Raw genomic sequence first — 21,771 nt, 5'->3', positions numbered from 1 at the left:
AAAGTAGAACCATATAGACTTCTACACATAGGACTCGACTCAGCCGGACATGTCTCTGTTTATGGATGGTTTTGGATGGCATAGCACAATTCCAATGTTTACACAGCATAAATTAGCCTAGCGACTAGCAGAACTTTTCCTCTGCTCATAGCTTAATTAAGACCGAACATCGAGGTGAACTTTAGCCTGCATGCACGCTCCTTTCAACCTGTCATTTTTAAATGAAACAAAGCAGCTAATATCGGTAGCGAGAGCAACACGTTAGCCGACTCCAGAGTTGGGACTGCACCTTTCTCTCTGCAGCGCACCAATTGTTTGTGTGTGTGATCTCTGTGAAACACAGGGATCCAAGAAGAGAGAACCACGGCTGTAAATGACAGCAAAACAAAGTAAAGACTCAAACTGAGCTGAAATTAAAACACTCACCCTAAAATTAGAATTATGTAATTCTACAGATACAGAAGTGAAGAAAAACAAATATCTGAATATTTGGGTTCATTCCTAATACCTACATGTGTTGGTCAAAAAATAAGAACATCATCTTCATCATTTTTAATCTCCAATAAATCCAGAAAGTAAGACGCACCTTTTCCCACAATGCTTTAACACAATCCTACCTGAGAACTTGGTTAGAGCAGCAGAGCAGTGCTTAAAAATGTATGTCAAAGATCGATGAACATGATTGTGTATTACTTAGATGTTAAAAAAGTTTTAGCATCACTCTAGTATCCTGTTGACACTAGTATCGTAAGAATTTGGGTGGATGCAATAGGGATGCTGATTCTCATCTTATATGATATATATTAAAACTGACCTTATTAAGCAGATGGGTTATATGCCAGATGTGACTCACCCACATTAAATACCTTTATTTTTCATTCCTAATTCAATTATGTATATTTCAGGTTGTTGTACCGATAATCAGTTGCTGACTTAGAGTGCCATGTCTTATGTTACTTTGCATACAATTTGTAATAACTTGTATTGTCAGATAGCCCGAGCTATAAGTAAGGATTAGTTACTTTAACTTTAATAGTACCTAGTCTTATCAGTCAACCAACCAATCAATCAATTTTTTTTTGTCATGTGAAATCATATTTAAAAAAAGTTTCTTCAGCTATGCATTATAATACTCTTACAACGTATTTGGTTTGGAGCTGCACATAATCAATTAATTGCTTAGTTTTATTATATTTTTACTGTTTTTATGTTAAATTAAACTTATTCTTAAATAGTTCCCAACTGTTTTGATAATAGATTAATTGCAGAAAGTAATAACAATTGTTTTGATTCCAGCTTTCATAAATGTGAATATTTTCTGGTTTCTGGATTCCTCTATGACTGTTAACTGAATATATTTGAGTTGTGGACAAAACAAGGGAAACCCTGATTGACAGTTTTGATACAACTGTATATTTTATGTGTGCGTTTGAATCTGTACGTCCACACAACCTACCTTGCTATCTTGCTGGTCTTGTAATCCTGATTGGATCTATGCATGTGTTTCAGGGAGCTGGTGAAACTGTTCTGCACAGAGAGCAGCCACAGGAAAGAGTTGATGCACTTCCTGAGCGGCCTGATAACCTCTCTCAGTGTAAGTGACGCAGCAGCAATGCTGCAGCAGAGACTCTGCAAAGTCAGAGGTAAAAGTTTAACAAGGCTCACATCAGGCCTAAACTTTGATCCTCCTCTGTTGAATATATTATTTTGTGTGGTTTTCTTTGTGCAGCAGCTTCTTTGAGACGTGCAGCAGAACTGGGCTGCATTGTATGAATAGTGTTGAAATCTAAATAAGAAATTGATTAGGTTCTATGTCTGCATTAGACAAAGTAAATAAAATTGAATTTTTGACTGAAAAGCACACTCAAACCTACACATCTCTGGTTTTCCGAAGTTCTTTTTGCAAATCCCAACTGGACCAGACTAGCATGTCAATCCTCAGTTTCTGTATGCAGTCAAAATGTGATGTTTTATAGACTCAATAGTATAAGTTCACTTTTCTCGAAAGGCATTAAGAATGCCTTTAATATAATATAAAACAAACGTATGATCCTACATCATTATTCAATGTTACATAATGTCACCACAGTTATTAACTCTGTTTGTGTATGCAGGATCAAGGATCTCTAAAGAGATTCTTAGGTAAGGAGGACATCAGAGAGCTGCCCAGTGAGGAGGAGCTGTGGGAGGTCCCAGAGCCCCCCAAACCAGAGATTAACCTAGAGAGAGGTAAGGAAGGCGCATACACAAAGTTCCTAGAAGCTAGGCCATCACTTATTTCTTCCTCCAGAATTCTTAAGTGCTGTCACTTATACAGTGTCAAAAAATACAGTGTCACACTTGTAGTCCACACTTGAGTGGCAAAAGAAGAAGCTAAAACCATGGCTCACTAGAAAACCTGTTACCTTCTGGTGGTCTCGTTCCAATCATCTATTGAAAATGTCTTCTTTTTTACTTTAAATGACTCCAACGAATTCTAGAAAATGAAGGAATATTGTTCTTGTACTGTAATTCACTGATTATCCTGCAATTGCCACTTTTCAGCAATAGTTACATAGTCTTACTTAAAGACTTTGCCCACAAAACCAGTTAAAGGAAAGTGTTATTAGGGTTGGGAACCTGAGGCACCAGCACTTACGTAATGATTTATTTAATTTGGACCATATGGCCTTTTTTTTGCAATTTTGTGCTCTTCTTTTTCTTAACGTTTTTGAAGTATTGGTCCAGAAACCGTTTAGGCACTGGCACCGTTTTAGAGGTATCCTTTTAGAACCAGTATCAGAGAATCAAACGATACCCAACCCTAGGTGATATTCTATATTTTTCCTCCTTTTAACAAATTGCATGAAGGAAAAACGTTTTGTCCGTCTCTCTAATTTGCGACCTCTCTAGCCCTTCCGTTTGTTTCATCTGAAGGCATAAATCTTTAAAGACCCTGCTCAATAATTTTCTAAACAAGCTGTAGCACTGTCGATTTTAGTGAACCTAACTCAAATAGGAAGAAATAGTGCATTTGTTTGGGACTAGTTTCAGCCGCGGATTAAAATGTCTTCGGTGCGCAAGGAAGGAAGTTGTACATATGTGGGATTTAGTTTGAATAAACGTGTGTGTGTGTGTGTGTGTGTGTGTGTGTGTGTTTGTCTGTGTGTCTGTGTGTGTTTTCATAATAATAAAGGAAATCAACAATGGAGGAATGAGATTTATCAGACTTTGAACACACAATACTTGTACAATCCATCTAAAAGACTACAGTGCCCAGCTGTCTTAGAAAAGTGTTAAATAAAAAACCAAACTGTATTTGTGAGTTGTTGAAGATTCTTCAGTAGTAATCAGAAGCAGAAATATCCATCATAATTAACTATCAGGCTGTTGTTGTTTTGATGGATTTACACCATCCTCAATAGCATGTCCTTGACTATTGTTGAAGTCTACACAATGTTAGGAAAATAGACTGGAACATGCACATCTGTAAATGTGTGAACGAGTCCCAGTTTGATGCTGAGCATCAGCATGTAGCGGCGCTATAACTGGAGCATGAGATGAATTCCAACAACGCTGCTGCGTTCTCTCAGTCCGTGTTAGTGACATCTTCCATCTGCAGTTTCTACAATCCTCTCTGTGATGCTTGCCCCGATTTCCATTATCATTTTATAACATTCAGTAGGTTTTCTTCTCAGTCTCAGCCTTGCAGAAACCGTTTAACACTTTAAACACCCACACGCACATACACATACACACATAGATAACCGGTGTGCTTCGCACATATGCTAATTAAGTTAGTTCACTGTTGTGTGCGGCGACATTAAAGAGCAGCTGTTGCCAGGGCTCATAGAGCGCGAGGAGCAGATCTCTCACTGCAGCAAGAAGCACGCACATACACTCGCTTTCTCTCACACACACACAGGGATTAACGTGATCAAAAGATTCATTACAGACCTGTTATGGCATAACAGCACTGAACCAGGAATCGGGGTTTGCAATTTGTAGCCGATCTTTTTCTGCTTTGGTTTTAACTCCTTAGTGCCATCAAGGAGCTACTCCTCCCTCAGCGCCCCAGAGGAGCCTTCTCGGCCTGCTCAAGAGGATGGGGAACAGACGCTGGTTTGCTGGCCTCCTCGAGCATCTATACTGAATACAGGAGCCAGTCGCACAGGTACATTGAGAAGAAAATGCTTGTTTCAGCATTGTCATTTCTTCACAATGCTACAAACTACATTGTTCCATTTGCCCCACTTTTCCGTGCCAACAGGTCAGGCAGATAGCGGTGCGGTAGAAGCGGTCATGAAAATGTGGCCACCACCAGCTGGGCCTAAAGACAGAGAACCAGAAAAGGACGGCGTCGCCAGAGGAAGCAGCCACGTCGGCCCCCAAAGCCCCAGCCCCAGCAGCAGCAGCTACGACGGAAACCAGCCACTCAGGAGCAGCAGCAGACCTACAGATCAGTCCGGCCTTCAGAGAGTCCTCAGCTCTCCGGGCCAACCTAGCCCCTCACCACGGCCTCCAGGTTACACATTTAACAACCTTGTGTCTTCTACTAGTTCAGAGTTACTTGTAAAATCCTGTAATCAGGGGGTCCAAGCAGCGCATCTCACTGCTGGAGCCTTATTTTGTACGTGGCGTAGGTGGATGCAGCATCTCCATACACTGGACTGCTTTCTGGACCTTGTCCAATCACATGTCTGAGTGATAAACCCACAGAGAATTAACAGCTATGCAGTTCCTGTCAACTTTCGCTTTAGCCTCTTTTAGCTGATTGTGTTGTTTTCAGGCCCACATCATCATCAAGTGGCTCAAAAATAAATTACTGCATGTAATGGTGATGTTGCTCCATACGTTTTACATATTAGAACGTTTGTCACCCAGCACAAAACTGGTTAATGTAGAACTACTAGCTATTACTTGTTACATTTTATGGTTAGTAATAAATTAGGATGAAAGAAAGATGCTATAATCACACCAAATCTGCACGTAGTTGCTTATTTCTGTGTATACAGAAAACCCTTTTGTTCCATTTTTCTGTATGATCTTGTCTGTCACTGACAGAGTGCAGTCGACAGAGTGAGACCACACAGTCTGACAGAGCTGAGAATGGAGTGGGAAGCCTCACAGCCTTCACATCAACACCGAGTCCTCCAGATGCCCATTCTGCTGAGACAGCCAGCGAGCAACCCGCTCCAAACAGCCTGTAGGCTTCTACTCCTCACCCACAACAATCTGACACATTTATGTAGAACTCTAATGTTGACTTGTACTGTTGCTCAATACATAATCCCAAATCCCACTACCTTCCTTTCCTCTCTAAACTGATCCTTTGTCTCTCCATCAGCGTCATCCCTGAGGCTGTGGTGCTTAACAGTACGTTTCAGGGGGCTTCAGAGACTCAGCGTCCTCCCCTTAGTCTGCATTTCCCTCTCTGGAACCAAGTCCCGCCTTCACAAACCACTCTGGAGGACATGGAGCTCACCTGCCAGAGACCTACCACCGTCAGTATATTCGCTAAATGTGATGGTTTCTCAGAGGTTGAGCATTAGCTGGATTTTCTAAATTGTGCCCTGCTTTGCGTAGGTGGTGTTCTCAGATGACCACGTGGACATGTTAGTGATCGGTGAGTGGGGGGAGCAGCTGGTCAACACTTTCCTGTGCCAGTGGAGAGAGGGTCGCGACCCCGGGCGACCCACAGACATCCTGTGGTGCAACCAGAGCGGAGAGAGCGGCCAGCCCTACGACTTTAAGCTCACTTTTGGACCCGCGGGCGAGCCAACGGTGGTGTACGTGGAAGTGAAATCAACTATAAAGAAAGAGAAGTCATTCATCCATCTCTCTGCCAACGAGCTGGACTTTGCACTGAAAGAGAAGGAGCGCTATCACATATTCCGAGTGTACAGAGCCGGAGACGCCCAGAACGTCCGCCTGTGTCGCATTAAGAACCTCGCGCAGCACCTCCACACCAAAAACCTGGCACTTTATCTGTTTGTATAAGGCCTTTGTACAATTTTTGGAGATCATGGCACTGTAGTAACTCCCATCACAATGACAGGCCAACATGTGTATTCTAAAAGCATCTCCTGCCTTTTTAAGTATATCCTAACTACACTGGTTTTAGTTGTTTTAATGTGCCTATGATACTAGAGTGTATGTTTGTTTCCTGAGTTATTTTGCCTGCTAATGAGAAAAAAAATGCACATTCCTTTTCCATTTTCCTGTTGAACATCATTTTATATCTACACAAAGCTGTGTTTTCTGGTATGTGTACCATTTTAGTGTTTTTTAGTGGTCAGAGGACAAACTGAATGTTTTTATTTTTTTATTCCCCGTAACCTGACCTTTTACTCTAGCATTCCTTTGGAATAAAACACTTTTTCTGTCAGCTGAATGACTCTGAATGGATCTGACTCACGGTAGTGACACACTTAGCCTGTTTTTAGTCATTAAATTAGCTTACAGACCCTTTGAGGCATTATTGGTAACGAAGGATTCTGTCACCTTCACTGACTGATAAAGTGATTATAACTGAGGGTTGAGTTAAATAATCTGGAAGCAGAGCTGAATTGGACAGGTCCTCCACAGGCTCCCATCTCTGGTGATAACACTGTCATAGTGAGCAAACTACTTTTGATAGTGCAGACACACATCTATATAATGCTCACATAGCAACTCATATTTAATCACTTGCAAGGCTCACTGATACAATAACCCTTCAGAGAAAGGTCCATCTGACATCCTGTCCAGGGCAAGAACAATCTGAAATGAAGAAAAAAGACAGACTTTGTCGAGTGGCAACAATGCAGAGAAAGTAATACATCATACTGTGTAAAAAAAAAACTCAACTCTCCTGCTTCTTATTTTTCTGGCCTCCAGTGTAAGTGAACCACACTATTGGAGTCTATGTACTTGCTGTATAACGATAATCCTTGCAAAACGGGACACTTATTACCATGTGATGAGTGTTGGTGGAGAGATCAGAAACAGCCTCTGGGGACAGCACCTCCCTATTTTCATCCTGTGATGCAACCTCTTGGTAATCAGAGGGCTGTTTTATACAAAGAACCAGTCAAGGGTAATGCACCACTGAGAGACAAAATAGTACTAAATAAGCCAATTGCAACATTTTTCTGATCAGAAAAAAGGGTATTAAGTGTAAAGCTCATGATAAAGCATGCAGTCACTTACGTAGGACTAGTAAAATGTAACGTCTCAATAGAGAAAATGAACATTAAGATGTGGACCACAGAGTTGAATATTGTTCCAATATTGTTAAAGATACCGATGCTAAAGTCATGAGACAACTACTAGATAATAGTTGTTTTTTCACAAAAAATATATTAGATATGTGACTCCTCTTGCACTGGATAGAGGCTTCTTCTGTACTTGATTCATGAGGCATTCAGGTACTGCTTGAAAACTCCCTTTTCAGAGTCAAGAAGGGATTTTTGGAGGTATGCACCAGATTTAATGTGATTATTAATAAAACTGTGTTGTTCTCTTACATTTAATTCAGCAGGCAACTAGCACTGATGTTAGAAACCTTTTCTTTAAGATTCTTTTGGGCATTTTAGACCTTTATTAATTTATATAGGACAGCTGAAGACATGGAAGGGGAAACAGAGGAGGAATGGCATGCAGCAAAGGGCCGCAGGTCAGAGTCAAACCTGTGTCCTCTGCATCAAGGAGTAAACCTCCATGGTCACCTGCTTGACCAGGAGAGCTAACAAGGCAAGACAACATTATAAAAAGCAGCAAACAAAACAATACAAAATCAGATGACAGGTAAAAATGGATAGTAATTCTAAAAAAAAAACAATGAATAATGGGGTTATTTACCATGGGTCATTGTGTTAGGGGGGTTAGATTCCAAAATGTTAAAGGTGGATGGTAGATTATAGATAGGTAAATAGATAAATAGATAGATAGATAGATATTGATCCCAACAAAATGGGAAATTACAGTGTTACAGCAGCAAAACCATTCACACAGCACAGAATTTAAACATAAATGAAATACTAGTACACAATATACATGTGTACAATATACATGAAATACTAATATCATTAAATACCAGCCTGGTGAACTTTGTCCCCAGAAATCGAGTCGCAGACAGATTATTACACAGTTGTGGTTGATAATGGCAGGAATGCCATGAAGACCCCTTGTAGTGTAGCATTAAATGAACTGAAACCCCGACATCTCTAGGATATTTCCAGCTGCCCCTGAATGCACCATAGTCTGTACGGAGACAGCGAGCAGCGGCGGCCATCGGCGGAGCAGCGCTGCGATTGGCCAGGGCGGAGTGTTGGGGGGGTGGGGGGGGGGCTTTTCTCCCTTCTCCTCGCCTCCTCTGCTGCTTCCCCTCTCCTCTCCACCCATCCTAGAGGACAGAGCGATGCGGAGACAATAGGACGCAGAGCCGGAGGAGTGTGCAGGATGCTCGGCGCCACATCCACCGACACACGGCTGCAGGAGATTGGGCGTTACTCCCAACTCACCTGGCCTTAGCATGCTCCCAGACCCCCCCCCCGTGTGTTGGACTGACAGTGCGGACTCCACAGCCTCCATATGGGTACCAATTGAAGGGTGAGTAGCGAAATCAACCCGGATTTACGTTATCTATCCTCATCTGCTCCCTGACTACCCTAAATTGTAAAGCAATTATCCTACACAAATACCAATAACTGCAGTACAATGTGTTTCCATGTATTTATGATCCACTATTCTGTGCATCAGCATACAGAAATCTCCTTAAAGGTGGTTATTGATCACAACCCAATCTCTCTCACCGCTCCCTAAACCCCCCCATGCATCCTCTGTTTTGGTATCTGCAGCAGCTCGTGCATGTGTGTGTGTGTGTGTGTGTGTGTGTGTGTGTGTGGTGGGGGGTTGGGGGGTGTAATGACAGTGATTTTCCTCAGAGCCAGTGCATTCTGGGGTAACACCAACGTGACATAGCCTGACCAAATGCTGCAAGCTGAACACTACAGAAGGCCATGATGTTTACATCCGGACCGCGTCCATCCCCATGCTTGTTTCAGTGCATGCTGGGCCAAAAAACTGGATCAAAAGGCCGTGGCAGTGTTTGCACCTGTTATGTTGCATTATTGCCACCCAGAAAACATGCTACTGAGTGACATTCTCAATGAATTTAGGCGTAAACCTCGCAATTACCTTGTGACAATTCCTTATTTAGTGTTAGATTCAATTTCTTCACGTATTTGTATGAGCCCTGTGTGTGTGTGTGTGAGCCCGAGACACAGCTGATCAAAGTGGGTTTAAGCTTCTTGATGGCACATTAAAGCAGACAGACAGACACACACACACACACACACACACACACACACACACACACACACACACACACACAGACACACACACACACACACACACACACGGAAAACACACTCCAGCATGATGAGTCACAGATCCCAATGTAGGCCACAGAGATGTTCTAACCGCGGTGGTAACGTCACCTGCTAGGCAAATGGGAGATGTTCTGATGTTGCTAAGATACAAAAAAAAACAATGTTTGATGTGCAGTGAGTATATATAAAGTTTACGCACCCTGTGTGATAAAACATGTTAGAACTTTTTACGCTTTTAATGTGACTATAATGTGAAGAATTCAGTTGAAAAAACTGAAATCTTCGAGGTTGACAAATACAAAATAACCTTACAATAACCTAGTTGCATAAGTGTGCACACCTTCTTAGAACTGGGGCTGTGGCTGTGTTCAGAATTAACCAATCCCATTCAAGCTCATGTTAAATAGAAGTCGCCTGCCATCATTTAAACTGACTCTGGTTAATCCCAAATGAAGCTCAGCTGTTCCAGGAGGACTTTCCTGACATTTTCTTCATCTCAGAGCAAAAAGCCATGGTCCGCGGAGGGCTTCCAAACCATCGGAGGGATCAGGAGAAGGGTTCAAAAGACTTTCCAAGGCATTAAACACACCATGGAACACAGTCACGATAGTCATCATCAAGTGGAGAAAATATGGCACAACAGAGACATTACCAAGAACAGGACGTCCCTCCAGAATTGGTGAAAAGACGAGAAGAAAACAGTTTAGGGAGGCTTCCAAGAGGCCTGCAGCAACATTAAGGAGCAGAGGGAATATGTGGGAAGTACTGGCTGTGTGCTCCATGTGACAACAATCTCCCGTATTCTTCATATCAATGGGCTTTGGGGAAAGGTGGCAAGCCTTTTCTTACAAAGAAAAACACCCAAGCCCGGCTGAAATCTGCAAAAACAAACATCAAGTCTCCCAAAAGCACGTGGGGAAAATGGGTTCTGGTCTGATGAGACCTGAGTCATGGTTGAACTTTTGGGCCATAATTCCAAAAGATACACTCTAAGAAATAAATCCGTGAAATAACAGAAAAAAAGTCCCGGCAGCTCATTCACTGTAATTAAAAAACCAAAATGGAAGAAAAAATTGCAGCTGAAGTAAAAAAACTCTGAACATTTTCTGTTATTTCAGATGTTATTTCCCATTCCCTCAGATAAAGTCGTTTTAACACTTCTTATTTCCTTTTTGGCGCTCTTTTACCCATTTTCAACGCTTTTTGTTTCACTTTTGAAGCTTTTTTTTTAGGCTTTTGACGCTCCATTATCCAGAAACCTACTGGGGTAATGCAGACGGAGAAATGTCCAAAAGTCGCCGGAGCACAGATAAAGTTCCCATAATGCACTCTGAGATACAAATGAACACAAATACAACTGGGAATCACTTTCCATGGACGATTTCTGTTAGAAAACATACAGTCATGCAACTGTTAATAAACAGACATTTCTTAGAGTGTATTTTTGGCGCAAAAACAACACTGCACACGGGGGAGCAAGGTGGTGGCACCATCATGCTTAGGGGCTGGCGTTCTTCAGTCAGGGTGGAGGCAACCTTGGCACAAAACCTTCTGGCTTCCGTTAGGACGAGGAAGAGGAAGTTCACCTTTCAGCATGACAATGATCCAAAGCACACACCCAAATCCACCAAAGCATGGCTTCTCTAAAAGAAGATGAAGGTTTTGGAATGGCCCAGCCAGATCCCAGACCTGAATCCAGTTGAACACCTGTGGGGTGATCTTAAGAGGGCGGTGCACAGGAGATGTCCTCGCGGGTTGACACATTTGGAGCCCTTTTGCAAAGAAGAGTGGGCAAACATTGCCACGTCAAGATGTGTCATTGCTAATAGACCCCTACCCAAAAAGACTGAGTGCTGTAATGAAATCAAAAGGTGCTTCAACAAAGCATTAGTCTAAGGGTGTGCACACTTTTGGAACCAGGTTATTGTACGTTTTAGGGGTCCAAGCCTGAGGCGCTGGGAAAGAGAACAAAGCTACGCGGTTCACCATATTGTTTTTTTAAGGATTCATTTACTCCATATTATTATTTTCTCCACTTACAAACTCCCTCCGCAGCCTAAACCCTACTCGGTGGCGGTGTGCCATTTTCAGGACTGGTCCAAAACTCCAGAAAGACCTCAGGTGCAACAATTAACCCACTTCCACCACTGGGTGGCGCTATAGCAGAAAAAAAATGTGTTTGGCCCTATAACACCCAAACCGTACATGGAACATTTAAAAACCATATATCTACGCATTCCCTGGATCCAACTGAATCTTGTGATATAGGCCACGCCCATTTCCGCCTAGACTTTTTTATGTGAATAATCGCGATTTATCGAAAACCAACTTTTTTAAACTCTTCCTACCTAGACCGTGCAGATCTGCACAAAACTTGGCACATAGCATCTCCAGACCGACCTGACAAAATGTTGTTAAAAGATTTTTTATGAAATAAAAAAAGTGCGCATATTACGCACAAACAAATTTGTGTAGCTAACTATGAAAACACCAACTTTGCCATATCTTGTCCAAACTTAAAAAATTCCATCAAACAAATTAGAAAACTGGCCACTAGGGGTCGCTACAAATACAAAAAGTGTATATCTCTGATGAACCGCACATTGAATATTTATAAAATTTGATGGGTACCATCTTGGCCCACTTCTGAGACGTCCCTTACAGTGGGTTAATGACTGGTTCAAGTGGGCAAGTCATTTTTTTCACATCAAAAAACCTGCCAGTTTAACAGGGGTGTGTAGACTTTTTATATCCACTGTAGGTGCAGAGATCAATGGGTTTCACTTTTATGCGGTACATGAGAAATATTCCAATTCCTCACTCTTTATCGAAAATTCCAAAATCCTCTCTTCCACTCACGTTAAGAGCCTCGGTGTTATCCTTGATAGTACACTTTCTTTTGAAAAATACATCGATAATCTCACCCGGTCTGCTTACTTTCATTTACGCAGTATACACCGCCTTCGTCCATAATACTGTTACTCTCATCCATCCATCCATCCATCCATCCATCCACTTCTCGTATTGATTCATGTAACTCCTCTATAAGTCCCTCCATTAACTCCAATTGGTCCAAAACTCAGCTGCCTGTATTATCACCAGAACCCCAACAACTGCACCGGCTCCCTGTCCAGTACCATATTGACTTTAAGATTCTTCTCTTCACCTTCAAGGCCTTCCATAATCTCGCTCCTCCACGCGTGAACTCCTTTAGCCCTACACTCCATCTTGATCCTCCTCTTCCTCACTGCTTTCCACTCCTTCTGTCCGCCTGTCCACAATGTGGTTTACCGCCTTCATCCATTCTGGTCCTCGCCTTTAGAACTCCCTCCCGCTATCCATCCGTACCATAGAGTCACTACCCACCTTTTCAAAACTCACCTTTTCCGAAAGGCCTACCCCACAAGAAATAATGGAAAGATTGCTTCATATTTATAATATTATATTATGACGGCCTAGTGCTTGCTCTTGGTGGGAACTGTTGGGTTTCTGTAAATAACACCAGAGTACAGTCTAGACCTTCTATTTCTGGAACGCACATTGTTGTGATTTAGCCCTATATAAATACAATTGAATTGAATTGAACTCTTAATAACTGTGAATGAAAACCATCAATATTTCATTCATTATGTCAGTTTTTAATTACAACTAGCTCAGGGTCAGAAATCTCTTGCTAGAACAAATAAAAGACCAGATACTATCCACAGCCTTTGCTAATGGAAAAACTAAAGTAAACGTTCCACCGTGTAACCAACTAAACAGAACGTAACTGGGCTGGACTATATTGAAGTGCCTCATGCCCCAACCGGCCCGTCAGACACCGCCTACCAAGAGCCTGGGTCTGACCGAGGTTTCTGCCTAAAAGGAAGTTTTTCCTCGCCACTGTCGCACTGTTGCTTGCTCTGGAGGAGACTACTAGAACTGTTGGGTCCTTGTAAATTCTGGAGTGTGGTCTATCTGTATAGTGTCTTGAGATAACTCTTGTTATGAATTGATACTATAAATAAAATTGAATTGAATTGAATTGAAAAGTTGTAAATACTGTAGGACCTGATACCTGTACTTTTGGTTTACCACCTTGGTCAAGGTTCCCACAGAGCTAAGCCTAACTGGTCAGAGAGAACTAGCGCAACACGGAACATACTGCATCAACCATCTTCTATCTTCATCCGCTAATCCGGTTTTGGGCAGCAGCTCCAGTAGGGGACCCAAAAACAAGGCGTTCCCAGGCCAGGTTGGAGATATAATCTCGCCACCTTGTCCCGGGTCTTCCCCGAGGCCTCCTCCCAGCTGGACGTCCCTCCACCTAGTCCTGGGTTTTCCCCGAGGCCTCCTCCCAGTTGGAGTGGCCTGAACCACCTCCCTAGGGAGGCGCCCAGGAGGCATCCTTACCAGATGCCCGAACCACCTCAACTGGCTCCATACGACCCAAAGGAGCAGCGGCTCTACTCCGAACTCCTCTTGGAGGACTGAGCTTCTCACCCTATCTCTAAGGGAGACGCCAGCCCCCCCCTCCTGAAGAAACCCATTTCAGCCACTTGTACCCTGGATCTCGTTCTTTCGATCATGACTACTGCATCAACACCATTTTTGAATCACGGGGCACCTGTGGCTTGGATGGTAGAGTGGGCACCCACCAATTGGAAGATTGGTGGTTCAATCCCTGTCCCTGCAGTCTTATGTTGAAATGTCCGTGGGCAAGACACTGAACCTGGAGTTATCCCCGATGCTGCGCCATCGGGGTGTAGGTGTTTATCTGATGAGTAAGCGGCATCATGTACGCCAGCCTTGGCCACAGTGTGTGAATGGTTTCTGTGCTATATAAAAATGCATTTACATTTACAATGGCAACTGCAGGTTTATTTACCCATATTCTTTTTTTCAAATGGCAGTCCACAAAGCCATGCTATGGTCAATTAATGAAGAGCAGACCTTCCTCTGTTTGGTTGCTGATCTTGTGTCACAGATGATGTCACTGCTATGTCACGCAACGTCACTATGAAAGTCAGCGAAGAGTCCCGCCTACATTGACTTGGTAGTATCTGCGGTGTAAAACATAATGGACAAAAGCACCTGGTACCAAAAGTAACTTGGAAATGAAGATATGTTGCGACAGAACCAGGCTAGCCTTTTCCCCCTGCTTCCAGTTTTTCTGCTAAGCTAACTGTCTGCTACCGCTAGCTGCATATTTTCCGTACATTCATGAGCGGGATTAACCTTTTCATCTAACTCTCTCCACACACACATTTTAGAAATACTGTTAAATCTTTTATAAGCAGGTCAATGCCCTTTGAGGTGTCCATAATCCGGTAATTAATTCACTCTGGCGGCGGAAACCATCTTGACGATCCGTTGTGGACGCCGTCCTATATTTCTCATATTGCGACTTGATATAATCTTTCGTTAGACCCTTCCTGGCGAGTAAACACCCAGGTCTTTCATTCTCCATGCCTTCAGTTTGAATCGCAGTTCCAAATTGGTAGTTTCCAAGTCCATGATGAGATAACTGTGATGACATCGTCATGACATCATAAGGGGGGATTTTCCAGAGCCACAGAAGATGATATGCTGTTGTCATGTATAAAATCAGTGGAGTGCAACTTTAAAGCCAGAATATGGGGTTGGGAACTTGTTAATGAGAAAGGTTTGAAGGTAGTGTGAGGCCGCGAAAGAGTTCTAATTACAGTAAGGTCAGAGGTCAGGGGTCAGGGGTCGGGGGTCAGTTCAGAAAGAGGAGTTCTGAATACTTATTTTTCTAACCTTTAGACAAAGCTGTAAATGAGGTCAAAAATCCTGTCAGTAGGGGGGTGTTGGCTAGAGGTGCTGAGATATTGGAACACACACGCACACACACACACACACACATGCACTCGCACACTTGCTGGTAATTCTACCTCTCTCTCCTTTCTCATTATTTTCTCTCCAATACACCAGTCTCTGTCCATGCGTTGTAACACACAAACACTTGGAAAATGTGTGCGTGCAGTCAGTCACTTCTGGTCACGCCAGCTTTTTGTAAACCAAAGACTATCGGGAAAACAGAAAGGTCGTCGAAAAAAGGGGAAAATGGCGTCGGCTCTAATTGTTCCGGGGCGGTGTTGCTTCGTCAGCGGGGGTGGATGTGGCCGTGTTGCTCGCCTGGTCTTGCCGGTTGCATAAGCAGTCTGGGTTAGCCGTCTGCAGTCCCTGGTCGCTGCTGAGTGTCGGTGGTGAGCGAGGAGGCGGGGGGGGGGGGTCACTTCACAGGAACATGTATTTTATGTCCGTTTTAGTACGTTGCATTTAAAAGCCTGTGGGTGGGTTCAGGTGCAGGTTCCTGAGGAGGAAAATAGGATTTTTACAGAATGGTTAGTTTAAAGCTGCAAGGAAAACACTACCACGTGCATTTTTGTGTAATTTTTTTAATGATTAATAGAGTTTGTAACACTTATTTTCATCATCAGTTCATCTGTTAATAGATTTTTGGATTAATCGGTTATAAGTGTTCAGTCTTTAAAATATCCGACACTAGTGAAAATTGTAGATCACAATTGACTAGGACACAACATTGTGTCCAAAACTCCATGATATTAATTTTACAGTAAAACAAACAGCGGTAACACATTAAGGTTTCTGGAGCCAGCGTGTGCTTGGCATTTTTGCTTGATGAATAATTTAACTAATTATTTTAATATCAAAATTCTAATATGTTGATTCATTTTCTTCCATTCAACTGATTGATTTATCAACACAAACAGCACAAATGATTACAAATCAGGCACAAAAAAAACTAGAAGCCTCTACGTTGCTCTGGTAGCCTCGGGGGGGCAGAGGAACTCCAAACCAAGCGGAAAGTACACCACTGACATTATCACCTTTTTTTAAAATAGTTATGGAAAACTTGTTAGCCCAATTTAGCTACATTAGCATTCCTTTAGGTGCAAACAAATACAAATATAAAGGAAACGTAAGCAAATATGAACTTTGAGGTTTCACAGTTGCCTTGACAATAGTCTTGCGTTTAAGTTATAGTCATGATTTAGAAACATGATCATGAAGTCAAACAAGATTTTCAGCATTGCTATTTTAACTGTATTCCTCTGCAGAACACACACACACACATACACAAGGTCCACGTGTGAGACTCCGGTTCAGACGTACCACAGCGCTTCTGATCCTGGACAACTGCTTGGCCTCCCTCCTGTGTGTGTGTGTGTGTGTGTGTGTGTGTGTGTGTGTGTGTGTGTGTGTGTGTGTTTATCACGTATCCGAGAGCTTTTACTTAAGCGAGGGAGAGCGGTACAGTACATCCTCTCTCCGCTGCCATTTATCACCCGAACTGACCTGACATCTCGCCTCACCTGCTGGTGTCAGCTGATCTTCCAGTCCGAAGGAGGCCTTTTCAGAGGCCTGTGACGGGGATGACGTGTTTGTGTGTGTGTGTGCGTGTGCATGCATGCGCGCGTGCATGTGTGTGACACAGAGTTGGTAGTCTGACTCACCGTGTAGACTATTGGTCTAAGCCTGCCGATGACAGAATCCTCCTCCCTTCCTTCTATCTTCCCTATCTATTCTGCAAGGACTTTACCGCTGGGGGGTCCCAAGACAATTGTGATTGGTTTAACACAAGCAAGCCAAAGCCTTCCCCCCCCCTATACTAGAATAATAACGGGTGGAGATTACATAGCTGGTGACTTAAAATGTGACAAGCAGGTCATGGCGGCAGCTCTTCAACCCATATAAGAACACCTCACACTTCTCATTAGGTCGGAACCCGGAAGTCCTGTTCTTCTTCAAAACCAGGTCACTCGGTGCACGACTTGCCATCTCTTCCCCCCCCCCCCCCTCGCTCTCTTTCTCCTCCACACTGTGGACTGGCCTCCACTGCTGACATGTGATGACAATCAAACATAAGCATTTTTAGGCATTAAATTAAATATGTTCAATATTTAATCCTTGTCTCCTATATAAGTGCATTGCATTTTTTTTAATGACGGTATTGGAACTGATACCGTTGCTGTTTTTAACACCCTGCGGTATACCGTATTACCGCCCAACCTTAGTGTGTGGTGCGTGTGTGTGTGTGTGCGTGCGCTTGCAAAGTCATATATTTTTTCCACATGTGCTTGGATCTATAGAGTGAATAATCACACTGCACCAAGCAATGGATTTGCAAAAAAGGACAGTTATTTGCTGTGCGTGTTTGTGTATGTGTGTGTGAGTGTGTGTGTGTGTGTGTGTGTGTGTGTGAGAGCTCACAGCTCAGCTCTGCCATTCCCCTTGGCGAGCAGCATTTCGAATGACTTAAGCCTTCACTGCAGATAATAAGCATTTTCATTGACTTTCACACTGCAGATCAGAGCAGCAGAGCTGACTCGGAGCTGCGACATCATCATCCATCGCTGGCCTTAAAAACCAACACATACTTTATTAAAATTACAATTTTACACTCTGTTGTTATTACACACAGGCTCAGGTTCTATACATGCACTAAATGGAGAGGTGTCAGAGTGGGGGGGCTGCCCATAGAAAGGCACCCCGAGCAGTTGGGGGTTAGGGGCCTTGCTGAAGAGCCCCCCCTTGGCAGTGCCCAGGAGGTGAACTTCCACCTGTCCAGCTACCAGTCCACCACCATACTTTGGACCGTATGGGGACCTGAACCAGCGATGGTTCTGGTTCCCAACCCAATTCCCTACTGACTGAACTGAGCTACTGCCCCCCCCCCCCCCCCCCCCCCCCCCCCCCCCCACACTAATGGATACTAGTGGAGCTGCCCGCCATCCACACTCTGGACACAGTGACAATTAATGTGACTTACGAGGCAAACCACGCCATATCTACTTGTTATCTTATTAAACACACCTGTAATCTTGTATTTTGTTCTAAAAAATGTATTATGTATTTCTTTATCATCATGTTTTACAATGGAAATGTTGGAAAACCACAAGAAAGTTTCAAATGTAAAATGGTTTTCCACACGAGAAACACATAATCCATTTTCCATCAAATTATTTCATGTAATACTATGTATATGGTTATTAGCTTTTTATTTATCTTTTGCAGATTGCAACCTTTTTGATGAATTTTTGATTGCTAATAGTTATAACAACTATTTATTGGCCTCAGTTTATGGTTCACTATTGTGTAATTATGAAATTACGTTTATGGATTAAATATTTAATGTCAAATAAAAAAATGTGTCCTGTCTCATTTCTGTACAGTGACACCAGCTGTTAGCTGTCCCACCTGAGCGTCTTTTTCCCAGTGTTTTCCTCCTGGTCCGTCCCCTAAAGCAGTCCCAAGCATGAGTTCTTCACCGCTGGTGTCTCGAGCCAACATGGACATCCTGGACGAGCTGCAGCTGATCGCGGCCCAGAACCTGGAGAGGCTGGAGGTGAACAAGTACTACGAGGTGATCAGGGAGCTGGGCAAGGGCACCTACGGCAAGGTGGATCTGGTCATTCACAAGATCAGAGGTGAGGGGAAACACACACACCCATACACACGAACAACATCTTGCTGCTTTAAATATGCAGCAACAAAAACACAAAAGTCTATTAATGTGTCTCCGCTTCGCCCAAAAAGGTACAAAAATGGCACTGAAGTTCCTGAAGAAGAAGACAACGAAGCTGAAGTCGTTCCTGCGGGAGTACAGCATCTCCCTCTACCTGTCCCCCTGCCCGTTCATCATCAACATGTTCGGCATCGCTTTTGAGACAGACGACTACTATGTGTTCGCGCAGGAGTACGCCCTGGCGGGGGACCTTTTCGATATCATTCCTCCACAGGTGCACCATCTTGTTTTTATTCTGGTTATTGCTTCTTTGCATCACTGCTTTTGGGTTAAGGACTTAAGCGAAAATATCTGTCTCGACAAGTTCTTAAGGAGTTGAACCCTCACGTTGTCCTCGGGTCAAATTTGACCCATTTTGATTTTTGTCATCACAAAAAATGGGCCATCGAAATAAGCTAAAAATGTCAACATTGAAACTATCAATTAACTTAGGAAAAAAAGCACCCACAACATTGAAAAAGTGACAAAAATGTCAGAAAAAGCAATAATAGTGTTGACAACCAGTGTTTTCATGGTTGACGGGAAGAGAACACAAGGGATAAACACATTTGAGTCAGTGATGGAGTAACCAAGTCCTGGCCTCAGACACAAGTCTATCTCGAGTCGCTAGTCTCTGGACTTGGACTCACGACTTGGATTTTGACTGAGACTTGAGGATTTATAAAATGGCACTCAAGCATTCGTGAACAAGTTTTTGACTACTTTAATGCGTAATAGGCAGTGATGGAGTACTTAAGTCCTGGACTAGGACTCGAGTCAGACTCAAGTTGCTATTCTTTGGACTTGTGACTCGACTCAGACTCAAACTCAGGGAATGGGGACTCAACTCAGACTCAAGACTTGACTCAGAGTCAACAGTTGTAACTGGTGTACGATAGATCAGTGATTAGTGATGCATGTTTCATTGGTGAATATGTATTGATCTGATCTCCCTCTGTCCTCGTTCCTTCAGGTTGGTCTTCCTGAGGCAGTGGCAAAGCGCTGTGTGCACCAAGTAGCCATCGCTCTGGACTACCTGCACTGTAAGAAGCTGGTCCACAGGGACATAAAGCCCGAAAACATCCTCATTTTTGACCGAGAGTGCCGCAAAGTGAAGCTGTCTGATTTCGGCATGACCCGCCGGGCTGGCTCACCTGTGAAGAGAGTGAGTATCAATCTATGATCTCGGAAATTCTGTCTTGGTTTGACCATGGTGTTGACTTGTTGAGTTTCCCCTGCAGGTGAGCGGCACCATTCCCTACACTGCCCCGGAGCTCTGTGACGTGTCCCGCCACGAGGGTTTCTGCGTGGACTACAGCACCGATGTCTGGGCCTTCGGTGTGCTGCTCTTCTGCATGCTGACTGGCAACTTCCCCTGGGAGAAGGCGCTGCCCTCAGACTCCTTCTACCAGGAGTTCATCCGCTGGCAGAGGAGGAGGACAAACACGGTGCCGTCCCAGTGGAGACGCTTCACCGAGCAGGCGCTCCGCATGTTTCGGCGGCTGCTCTCCGTGGAACAGGACCGCCGCTGCTCCGTCAAAGAGGTTTTCGGGTACTTCAGCCACTCTTGGATGCTGGACGCGGAGAACAACACCAACAACGGCAATGGCAACAGCAACGGCGGAGGTGGTGGAGAGAGGGTGGGCGGTGGAGGAGGTGGAGGAGGGGTGCGGGGAGAGGGCGATGGCACCATCTCGTCATCGTCATCCGGGGAGGAAGACGAGGAGCTCCTTGTGGAGAAAATGAAGCAGCAGACTTTATCTCCTCTCTCTCCCATGTCTCCGGTGGCAGTGGAGAGGGGGAGCGGGGGCGGGGCTAAAGGCGGCATGATGGAACCAGGCGGTGGCCACCATTTTGTGTCCGTCTCCACCAACAGCTCTGTGTCCTCCACCAACAGCTACGACCGAATGCCGCGAGAAAACAGTTCCCCGGGCGGCCGCATGCTGGTGGCCACGCCCATTGAAATCTGCGTCTGAGCGCGTCAGAACGTCGACGTTTTCACAGATCCACGTACATACACACTTTTATACCTCTCATCCAAACACATAGATGTGCATGCATGGAAAAAAATAACAAGCTGATAGTGAGTACATGATGACATGTATCCTGTTATAAATATCTTGGGAAAGGAACAGCACACGAAAGACTTAACAGAGAGTATTTGTAGAATGAGTACATTTTGCATGAGGTAGGGTTTTTGGTCCAACTGGAGTCAAAAGACTCCCCGAGAAGCCCCATTTACACTTGGATTTCAGTGGCAGTTTCGTGAAACCCAGAGGAAAAAAATGAAAAATTACTACCAATAGAGATTCTGTCCGTAAAACCATCCGAAAAGAAGACCAAAATTTCTTTCTTAAAGCAATACTTTCAGCAAAAAAAGGCAAATAGAGACAAAAGTGGCCGAGTACTGCGTGTATCTCTCGTACATCAGAAGCCAAGGGACAAAGGATTTTTTTTTTTTTTTTATGAGAGGACTAAAACGGAGCTCAAGGAAAAAATTTGTACGAAAAAAACAGACAAGCAGTGGTTTTAAGTGTTTCACTCGTGTGAGAAAAAAAATGTGAAAGTGCGAGTGTGTCGTGTGGTGTTCTGTGTGTTTGAATCCAAAAGAAGTGGATTTATTTTGCTTTGAGAATTTTAATATTTGTTTAATTCTAAAAAGACTATTTTTTCTATTTTTTTTTTTTTTTTTGGAAAGCAGCTTTCTTTGGGCTTTTTTTTGGTTCGAATTCACGTTGGATTTTGGTGTTCTGGCACAACTGTGCCAAATCTACTTCCATTTGATTAGTTGCTGTACATATTGGTATTCATACCAATAGTTGTATATCATTTATGAGGTTTGACCAACGGGTTTTAAGTGGAATATTCCACCGCTGTTGTCCGTAA

The 21,771-nt window shown here is 43.5% G+C and overlaps 2 protein-coding genes across 3 annotated transcripts in view; both read left to right on the top strand.

Moving 5' to 3' along the window:
- Nucleotides 1–6,172, top strand: part of wu:fj29h11 (protein NO VEIN) — a 44,136-nt gene extending 37,964 nt beyond the window's left edge. For both annotated transcript variants that reach the window (XM_034861284.1, XM_034861283.1), the window contains exons 42-48: nucleotides 1,510–1,594; nucleotides 2,115–2,229; nucleotides 4,022–4,153; nucleotides 4,250–4,504; nucleotides 5,044–5,185; nucleotides 5,327–5,483; nucleotides 5,566–6,172. In XM_034861284.1, the coding sequence (XP_034717175.1) occupies nucleotides 1,510–1,594; nucleotides 2,115–2,229; nucleotides 4,022–4,153; nucleotides 4,250–4,504; nucleotides 5,044–5,185; nucleotides 5,327–5,483; nucleotides 5,566–5,979 (1,300 nt within the window). In that variant the 3' untranslated portion in view covers nucleotides 5,980–6,172. The remainder of the gene's footprint in view (nucleotides 1–1,509; nucleotides 1,595–2,114; nucleotides 2,230–4,021; nucleotides 4,154–4,249; nucleotides 4,505–5,043; nucleotides 5,186–5,326; nucleotides 5,484–5,565) is intronic.
- Nucleotides 6,173–8,327: 2,155 nt separating this feature from the next.
- Nucleotides 8,328–21,515, top strand: bsk146 (brain specific kinase 146). The gene is made up of 5 exons (XM_034861367.1): nucleotides 8,328–8,571; nucleotides 18,554–18,808; nucleotides 18,918–19,120; nucleotides 19,859–20,050; nucleotides 20,127–21,515. Exons 2-5 carry the CDS (start codon nucleotides 18,637–18,639, stop codon nucleotides 20,859–20,861), a joined length of 1,302 nt encoding a protein of 433 aa, XP_034717258.1. The 5' UTR covers nucleotides 8,328–8,571; nucleotides 18,554–18,636; the 3' UTR covers nucleotides 20,862–21,515.
- The last annotated feature ends 256 nt before the right edge of the window (nucleotides 21,516–21,771 follow it).

Source organism: Etheostoma cragini, chromosome 21, assembly GCF_013103735.1.
Source record: "Etheostoma cragini isolate CJK2018 chromosome 21, CSU_Ecrag_1.0, whole genome shotgun sequence".
NCBI classification, from domain to species: Eukaryota; Metazoa; Chordata; class Actinopteri; order Perciformes; family Percidae; genus Etheostoma; species Etheostoma cragini.
Note: the sequence above shows the minus strand (reverse complement) of the source record. Positions and strands in the feature narration are given on the sequence as shown.

Excerpts from the sequence above, each read along its gene's own strand:
- bsk146 (XM_034861367.1), top strand. The coding sequence starts at position 18,637 with ATGAGTTCTTCACCGCTGGTGTCTCGAGCCAACATGGACATCCTGGAC. Across the intron at positions 18,809-18,917 it reads GGTCATTCACAAGATCAGAG|GTACAAAAATGGCACTGAAG; the intron begins GTGAGGGGAAAC and ends TCGCCCAAAAAG. Across the intron at positions 19,121-19,858 it reads TCGATATCATTCCTCCACAG|GTTGGTCTTCCTGAGGCAGT; the intron begins GTGCACCATCTT and ends TCGTTCCTTCAG.